General features: G+C 50.6%; 1 protein-coding gene across 2 annotated transcripts in view; it reads left to right on the forward strand.

The window, feature by feature from the left end:
- The window catches only part of LOC146829672 (protein Wnt-11b-like), a 102,275-nt gene extending 98,073 nt beyond the window's left edge, over window positions 1-4,202 (forward strand). For both annotated transcript variants that reach the window (XM_085608345.1, XM_085608344.1), the window contains 3 exons: window positions 395-672; window positions 1,199-1,491; window positions 3,023-4,202. In XM_085608345.1, the coding sequence (XP_085464471.1) occupies window positions 395-672; window positions 1,199-1,491; window positions 3,023-3,197 (746 nt within the window). In that variant the 3' untranslated portion in view covers window positions 3,198-4,202. The remainder of the gene's footprint in view (window positions 1-394; window positions 673-1,198; window positions 1,492-3,022) is intronic.
- Window positions 4,203-7,898: the final 3,696 nt, after the last annotated feature.

The following is a 7,898-nucleotide window of genomic DNA, read 5'->3' on the forward strand; positions in this document are numbered from 1 at the left end:
CAGGGCCGGGCTGGTTGTAGCGGGCACCGGTGATCTCCCTGGTGGATCCCCAGGGTGGGGCCGGTTTTGGGTCCCTTGGGGCCGTTTCTGTTACCGGGGGTCGGTTTTGCAGCGAAGCTGCGATCTCGACCCCCGTAACAAAATCGGCAAACAGCTCGGCGTCACCCCTTCACCAACCCCCTTGGCTGAGCAGTTTGCCAGGACTGGTTTCGGTTACCAGTCCGGCCCTGCTCGAATTCCCCCCAATCGGCCCCACTGCTCTTCCCTGCAGCGGCCCCAGCTGACTTTAATGTAAAATAATGATAAACAATTACTAAATCTGTACACCATAAACTACCAATTACTTTACAATTTTGAAAAAATACTAACATGCATTTTTCCCCCCTCTTCCTAGGGACTAGGGAAGCCGCTTTTGTGTATGCGCTAGCCTCGGCCGCGGTTTCACACTCCATCTCACGTGCTTGTGCAGCAGGGGAGCTGCCCACATGCTCATGCGGACCTGTGCCCGCGGAAGTACCAGGGCCCAACTTCAGGTGGGGCGGCTGCGGGGACAACCTACGCTATGGCCTGCAGTTGGGGGCCGCCTTCGCAGACGCGCCCATGAAGTTCACTAAATCTGGGTCCCAAGCCACCAAGTTGATGAACCTTCATAACAATGCAGTGGGCAGACAGGTGAGCGTAACCTCACCACATATGTGGACTTTACTTATGTGCCTTGGTGTGTGGTGGGCGGTGGCATGCAGGAGAAGGTCTGTTGTTTGGGCTGAGTAGAGAAATGTGTAGGTGAGGTAGTACAATGTGGTGGTGGTGGTGGCAGTGGTGGTGGTGGTACGTTTGTGTGTGCGTGTCTGGAGCAACCATTGGTGGATGTGGTGTGTGTAGCAGTAAGAGACCGTATTGGGAAGTTTGTGGTGGGGAAGAGGATGTCTGAGGTGCGACCTGAGAAGGTCCTCTCTGGTGGGGAAGGTGTCCACAGACCACAGGTTAGAGTAGGGTCTGCCTCATGCTGGGCTATCCTCCTTCGTATAGTTCTTGCAGTTCACAGGGGGTCTGGTCTTTTAGACTAGTCTTCCATGTTACACCCTAGATTAGAGCCAGGGGCACATCAGCGGCACCCCACAGTATGCAGATCATGTTGAGTGAAGGATGCCCACCTTGAGATATGAAGTCCTCACAGACATCTTTCCTTCTCTCTCAGGTCCTTATCGACTCTCTGGAGACCAAATGTAAGTGCCATGGCGTGTCGGGGTCCTGCTCCGTCAAGACCTGCTGGAAAGGACTGCATGATCTCCGAGACATCTCTGAAGACCTCAAGTCTAAATACCTTGGTGCCACCAAGGTCATTCACCGCCACATGGGCATCCGGAGGCAGCTGGTGCCCAAGGAGCTGGACATCCGGCCCGTGAGGGACGCTGAGCTTGTCTACATGGTCAGCTCCCCCGACTACTGCAACAAGAACCCCAAAGTGGGCTCCTACGGAACGCAGGACAGGTAAGGACCTCAGAGAGACATCAAGGGTCAGTCTTCTGCTGTGTGTACTGCGGAGACCATGCGCTCTCTTCTGTAGTGGTATTTAATGGCAAATGTAAGTGTGGGCAGTCACTATCGCTCAGTGACTTCTTGGAGGAGTTTTGAACCTCCAGACACAGAACATTATATTCGCACCATAATCCTTAGCCAGGGCCACTGGGTTTATGTGATTGTGCGGCTGCATAGATTTGTGCATAGTTGTAGATCTGCTGCATTTGCCACATAAACCATCCTCTGCGTAATCTTCAGATTTTAACCTCCCAAAATGTTTGGGGCATATGCATTGCGCCGCGGTAATGTTACTTTCTTCGATGTTGGTGTGGTGCAGTGCCCTGCACCATATTTACAAACCGCTGTGAAGCTACTTTTTGTGGCTTGCCATCGCTTTATAGAGATGGTACCCTTTCATGCAGGTATCTGCATGAAAGGGGGTGCAATGGGTGTTGCTGTGGGCGGTCCACCGGATCACCCATTGCTTTTTGATGCTACCCCAGGTTTACAAGGATGCGTAAATTTGTGGCAGCGCCAAAAATGAACGCCGTAAAAGCAGGCATTAGATTGGTGCAACGAGGAGGAATACTTTTATTTCTCTTCGTTTTTGCCTTTTCTGTGTGCGCTGCACTCAGCAGCTCACATGGAAGTAGCACATCGCCATTATTGATTGTTTATGTGCAGGGAGGGCCATTCCTGCACATAAACAATCATCGCTGCAATGCAGGCCCCCTTGCTCTATGGCATAAGGCTGTCTGTATTGGCACTAGGCAGCTACTTGTAGTGCCAGTGCAAGGGAAAACACGGGTGCATCGTATTCTTGTAAATACGGTGCATTGTTGCTTTTTTTAATTGACACAGCGTGGTGCTGCAAAATTTACCGCTGTGCAGCGCTGCTCCATTTCCTTGTACATGTGCCCCTATGGTTTGTTTTTTAGCTCAAAAGGTTCAAAAGTTAGTAAAAATGCAGCGACCCGTGTTGCCACACAGTGGAAGGTCCTTGCAAAGGTTGATGGTCACCTTTCTTTAGTTTATTGGTACATTTGTGCATTTAACTTGTACTAATGAAAGGCAACGAATGCCCAGACAGTGTTAATAAATGTCAAAATAATGAAGTAATACTATCACAAAATGTGCCGCATAATGTGCTTTTTCTTGCCACATAATTTACTCAACCCTGCAGCATAATTTGGCCCTCCCCTGCCACATAATTCCAGTAGCCGTGTATATAGCCTTCAGGAAACTAGTGCATTAGGGCCACCTAGTGGTCAGAGTGTGGTATTTGCTAACCCTCCGCACATCTCTGTGTTGAGTCCCTAGACCTGCCCTTCTTTACCATCAAAAGAGCTTACTACATTTTTACATTACACATGACCATGTAGGGCTGCAGTAGTGCGGCTGGGTACCACACGTGCTCACTCTCTGGCAGTGAAGGGAGCATAAACGGAGGAAGTCCCTCTGAGACCCCTAACTAACCGTGCCCTGTCTCTTCCTCCCCCAGGCTCTGCAACAAGACGTCTGTAGGAAGCGACAGCTGCCACCTGATGTGCTGCGGACGAGGCTACAACGTCTTCGCGGAGACCGTGGTGGAACGGTGCCAGTGCAAGTACCACTGGTGCTGCTACGTCACGTGCAAGAAGTGTGAGCGGACTGTGGAGCGCTACGTGTGCAAGTGAGGACTCTGCCGGCTGCGTGGGGGGCAGACCCCCTCGAACTGCTCCAGTTAGGGTAGCACAGCCACCCTGGGACCCAGAGACACGACGACCATCACTGTTCACATACTGGACCGATCCTAGCTGCAGGCCCGCCCTGGGCGGACGGGATGCTGTGCGCAGGGGACTGGGGCGAAATTGGCGGGAAAATCACATTCAACCCCTTTCGCGTATTCGTCCACCCCCATCTTTGGAAAATGGACAATGCTATGACCTCTTGGACAACTACATGTGTTCTCTCTCCTGTTTGGACAAATCGTTTATCACTGCAAACGTTTGACACCCCTGGAGGAATGGTGCGGTCCAGTGTCTATTGACTGCTAGGGACTTTCAATGGCTGGGATTGATGGATGGGCAAATTAGGGGTGTGGGCTGAGAAAGTGACCTGCCGGAGGCCTGAATAGAAACAAAAGACCCCGGGCAGGGAGGGATGGCATGCCGGCCTGGCCCCAGCATGGGGAATGGATGCCGCCTCCCTCACACCCTGTCCTGAGCCCCAAACCAGCACTGGGGGCAGTGCCCGACAGCCCCTCACGCTCAGGGACCCTCTGTAGTCAATGCCCCTCCAGTGCAGTGCCCTCTGAACCGGCCTAAAAAGGGGCAGTTCCCAGATCATTCATTTAAAACGAAATATTAATGTTATTTATAGACATCGGTTGCCCGTGGGGCACCAGTGGCTGCAGGCAGAGGGCACTGGCCCCTAGGAGCGCCTTGAGTGATCGCCGGCAGCACTCGGGGAGCACTGAGGCCTCAGCTGCTTGTTGGTTTCATCACAGCGCCACCTCGCGTCAGCACGGGGGCTGCGCACCTGCTGCAAATAGACCAACCCGACTTTATCTTCTGTACTTGGGGCGTGGCTCCCGGTTAAAAAATACACTTTGGACATTCGTAAATATATTTTTTATTCACTGTACAATGTTTTTTTTCGATGCATTAATTTATTTTTTTAATAAATATATTTCACCTGTTGATGCCTTGAATGTGTTCATTGGTCATGAACTGCTCGCTGCGCCTCACCCCGGGGGCAGGTGTGGTTCTGGGGCAGGAGGAGAGCCGCATCGGAGGTGTGCCGGGCACCCAGCTTTTAGGGGTACGCTCTCATTTCAGGGGTGCCGCTGCATTACCAGAGCTCATGGTATGCAGATCCGGTGCCTGCAGGGAGAGAGGAATGCACCGGAGACTTGGTATGGGGGGGGAGGAGGGGGGGGAGGGCCTCCTGACAAGTTCCCCAACTCTCACAGGCCCTCCGCATCTCTAGTTCACCTATGCTCTTTCTCTGAGACCCTCTCTCTCACCCCTCTCACTTCTCTCGCTCCCCCCTCTCTCTCTCACTCGATCGCCCTCCCCATCTCTCTCTCTCTTTTCCTTGCACTCTTTCTGCATTGTGCCCAGTCTCCACCCTGCGTTTTCCACCTCTCTCTCTCTCGTATGTCCTCCTCTCATTTTCTCCATCTCTCGTATTGCAGAGTATTTTCCTTTCCCCATCTGTCTCTCTTGCCTTTTTCTTGCTGTCTATTTATCTCCTCTCTCTTTTCTTCTTCCCTTTGTCTCTTTCTCCATGTCCCTGTTACCCACTCCCCCTTTCTTGGGCTGCCCTCTCTCCTCTTTTCTCATTTCCATTCAGTTCAATTAAACGTTATTTGGGCCGCTGGGCGCTGTAGGTTCGTCGTAGTACGACATAGTGCCCCTTCTAAGCCTAGCTATCAATAGTGTTGTGGCACAGGGGTCCAGTACATAGAGAGGACCCTTGCACCCCAATGATAGCGGATCTTCCCCGCCCAAGACCTAACACTCTGGATTTGTATAGTGGCTAATCAGCCGTAAGGGTCTCTAGGCGCTGTTCATAGGCACAGGGAGATTAAGTGATTTGCCCAGAATCACAGATGCTGAGCTGACGCCGAGACTCGAACCTGGTTCCCTTGCTCCAAGTGGGCAGCTCTGGCCGTTATCCCACATCCTCTCCCATCTGATGGGCATCCATGGGGACCAATTTCCTTCCTGGCAACACCCCACGCCCCTTTCACCCCAGGACTCCCGCACAGACCTGCTCCACACCCTTTCTCTTTCTCTCCAACAAGCCTTCTACTCCTCTATCCAGCCTCTACTCCCTACCGCAGACCCCTCTCCACCCCTCCCGCTCTGTGTAGCCTCAACCACCCTCACATGCTTGCACCACCCCATGCAGCCCCCCACTCCCTGTATCAACAAGTGGCCGAAGGGTTACACAATGTGTGGGGACTGTGATCATGAGCACATATGTGGGCGGGATCAGCGAGTGTGGGGGTGGAGTCAGCGAATGTGGGAGCTGAGAAGATGCAGAAAAAACATTCTATAAAGATGTTGTTAGGCTTCACCTAGACATGACAGCACGCAGAATATTAATGCCCCGGCACTAATGGAAGACAGCTGCAAGTGAAACTAACCTTCGCAGAGCCGGACCCGCTGCTGGCCTAATCCCAAGCAACTCAAGGCTGTCTTTGAAAGAGCAGAGACAAATATTCAACACAAAGTATGGGAGCGGCTTTGAGAAAAGTAAAACAGCCTGGGGAGGTGGTTCCTGATAGATCCCGCCCACTCCGACCTCTGGCCTCAGCCTTTCTCCGGTGCATGAAACTCAGTGCACCCAGGCCTGGTTTCCTGTCCCTGCTTGTCTCCACTGATTCATCTATTTTACAGCTCTTTTTCCAGCCTCCTCTTCCTATTTCAACTCATTTCCTGTCAACTCAGCTCTAGCCTGACAGCTCTGCCCAGTCTCTCCCTCACCTCAGTCCTTCTCCGGTGTATTAAACTCTCACTGCTCTGATCTGCTGTCCCCCCCCCCCCCCCCCCCGCCCCCCACCTGGACCCTTCTCCAGTGTATTTAACTCTCACTGCTCTGATCTGCTGTCCCGCCCCCACCTGGACCCTTCTCCAGTGTATTTAACTCTCACTGCTTTGATCTGCTGCCCCCCCCCACCTGGACCCTTCTCCAGTGTATTTAACTCTCACTGTTCTGATCTGCTGTCCCCCCGCCACCTGGACCATTCTGCAGTGTAGAGGTCATTTTATTGCACAGTCAATAAACACGTTATCATAATGCACAGTTCAAAATAAGTAATTACCAGACATTAAAACAGATTAAATAAATTATAGTATTAAAAAGCACAATCAGAAGTGCAAATCAACAACAAATGTGACCCATGCAGAATGTAGGTTGGACTCTTGAGTGTATGTGGGTTGACTCTTGAGTGTATGTAGAGTGGACTCTTGAGTGTATGTAGAGTGGACTCTTGAGTGTATGTAGAGTGGACTCTTGAGTGTATGTAGAGTGGACTCTTGAGTGTATGTAGGTTGACTCTTGAGCATATGTAGAGTGGACTCTTGAGTGTATGTAGAGTGGACTCTTGAGTGTATGTAGAGTGGACTCTTTAGTGTATGTAAGTTGGCTCTTGAGCGTATGTAGAGTGGACTCTTGAGTGTATGTAGAGTGGACTCTTGAGTGTATGTAGTGTGGACTCTTTAGTGTATGTAAGTTGACTCTTGAGCGTATGTAGAGTGGACTCTTGAGCGTATGTAGAGTAGACTCTTGAGTGTATGTAGGTTGACTCTTGAGTGTATGTAGAGTGGACTATTGAGCGTATGTAGAGTGGACTCTTGAGTGTATGTAGGTTGACTCTTGAGCGTATGTAGAGTGGACTCTTGAGTGTATGTAGGTTGACTCTTGAGCGTATGTAGAGTGGACTCTTGAGTGTATGTAGAGTGGACTCTTGAGCGTATGTAGAGTGGACTCTTGAGTGTATGTAGGTTGACTCTTGAGCGTATGTAGAGTGGACTCTTGAGTGTATGTAAGTTGACTCTTGAGCGTATGTAGAGTGGACTCTTGAGCGCATGTAGAGTGGACTCTTGAGTGTATGTAGGTTGACTCTTGAGTGTATGTAGAGTGGACTCTTGAGCGTATGTAGAGTGGACTCTTGAGTGTATGTAGGTTGACTCTTGAGCGTTTGTAGAGTGGACTCTTGAGTGTATGTAGGTTGACTCTTGAGCGTATGTAGAGTGGACTCTTGAGCGTATGTAGAGTAGACTCTTGAGTGTATGTAGAGTGGACTCTTGAGCGTATGTAGAGTAGACTCTTGAGTGTATGTAGGTTGACTCTTGAGCGTATGTAGAGTGGACTCTTGAGCGTATGTAGAGTAGACTCTTGAGTGTATGTAGAGTGGACTCTTGAGTGTATGTAGGTTGACTCTTGAGCGTTTGTAGAGTGGACTCTTGAGCGTATGTAGAGTAGACTCTTGAGTGTATGTAGAGTGGACTCTTGAGTGTATGTAGAGTGGACTCTTGAGCGTATGTAGAGTGGACTCTTGAGTGTATGTAGGTTGACTCTTGAGCGTATGTAGAGTGGACTCTTGAGTGTATGTAGGTTGACTCTTGAGCGTATGTAGAGTGGACTCTTGAGCGTATGTAGAGTAGACTCTTGAGTGTATGTAGAGTGGACTCTTGAGTGTATGTAGAGTGGACTCTTGAGCGTATGTAGAGTGGACTCTTGAGTGTATGTAGGTTGACTCTTGAGCGTATGTAGAGTGGACTCTTGAGTGTATGTAAGTTGACTCTTGAGCGTATGTAGAGTGGACTCTTGAGCGCATGTAGAGTGGACTCTTGAGTGTATGTAGGTTGACTCTTGAGTGTATG

The sequence above is a fragment of the Triturus cristatus genome, chromosome 5_2, assembly GCF_964204655.1.
Source record: "Triturus cristatus chromosome 5_2, aTriCri1.1, whole genome shotgun sequence".
NCBI classification, from domain to species: Eukaryota; Metazoa; Chordata; class Amphibia; order Caudata; family Salamandridae; genus Triturus; species Triturus cristatus.